Source organism: Pygoscelis adeliae, unplaced genomic scaffold (assembly GCF_000699105.1).
Source record: "Pygoscelis adeliae isolate BGI_AS28 unplaced genomic scaffold, ASM69910v1 Scaffold855, whole genome shotgun sequence".
Classification (NCBI taxonomy): domain Eukaryota; kingdom Metazoa; phylum Chordata; class Aves; order Sphenisciformes; family Spheniscidae; genus Pygoscelis; species Pygoscelis adeliae.
Genome location: NW_008824727.1, coordinates 18,557 through 19,408, shown reverse-complemented (window position 1 = coordinate 19,408; position 852 = coordinate 18,557). Strand labels below are relative to the sequence as shown.

At 65.7% G+C, this 852-nt stretch overlaps 2 protein-coding genes across 2 annotated transcripts in view; both read right to left on the bottom strand.

The window, feature by feature from the left end:
• HYOU1 (hypoxia up-regulated 1) overlaps nucleotides 1–852 on the bottom strand; it is a 32,129-nt gene that overhangs the window by 21,180 nt on the left and 10,097 nt on the right. Inside the window, exons 12-14 of the mRNA XM_009323395.1 lie at nucleotides 810–845; nucleotides 435–654; nucleotides 223–337 (exon numbers count right to left, since the gene is read on the bottom strand). Coding sequence (XP_009321670.1) covers nucleotides 223–337; nucleotides 435–654; nucleotides 810–845 — 371 coding nt within the window. The remainder of the gene's footprint in view (nucleotides 1–222; nucleotides 338–434; nucleotides 655–809; nucleotides 846–852) is intronic.
• The window catches only part of SLC37A4 (solute carrier family 37 (glucose-6-phosphate transporter), member 4), a 32,394-nt gene that overhangs the window by 29,971 nt on the left and 1,571 nt on the right, over nucleotides 1–852 (bottom strand). The window lies entirely within an intron of this gene.

Genomic DNA, 852 nt, shown 5'->3' with positions numbered 1-852 from the left:
CAGGGGCGCCGCCCGGGCCCCCTCCCTGCAGCGGCATGCCCTGCTTCACCCCCCGCAAAGCTCAGCACAGGGGTCCTGCCGTCGGCACCCCGAGGAGGTGGCGCCATTAGGGGCCATGGACCACTCCGGGGAGCATCCCCGACGCGAGCTGCCACGCTGCCTCCTGCCTGTGCGGCAGAGGGTGATGCGGGGAGATGGCGATGCTGGGGGGTCCCGGCCGACAGCAGGGCAGCGCAGTGCCCGGCTCTCACCTTCGCCGCGCTGCGGAGGTGGTCGTAGTAAACCTCTTCGATGGCTTGGAAGTAGATGACACCTTTCAGCTTTGTCTCGTGTTTATCTGCCGGAGGGAAGGAACCGGTGTTGACTGCGGTGCTCCGGGCGATGGCACAGGGAGGGAGCAATGGTGTGGGGCATGGGGCAGTGCAGGGACTCACCCACATAGTAGGAGAGGGTGCGCTTCATGCGGTCGAAGACGAACCAGCGCTTCTTCCAAGACTTGATCTTGCCGCCCATCTTGACCAGGTAGCCCTTGCACATCTTCTCTGTCAGGATGACGTGGTAGCAGGTGTCCACGCTGTGGCCCGAGGACTCGATGTGCAGCCGCAGGTCGAAATCCTCCTTGCGGATTGGGAGGTACCGCGTCAGGGGACGAGCCTGGAAAAGCAACGCAGCCCTGCAAAGTCCGCTGGCAGTGGTGAGAGCCGCATCTCCCCGCCAGGACCCCGGGACACTGGTGGGGAGCTGGGTCTGCCTCGCCAGCCAGGCTGGGAGAGGGGACCCCGCGGCGGAGGGGGCAGCCCGCCTCACACCTGTGAGAAGTGCTTCTCCCGCAGCTTGACCTCCTTCTCCACC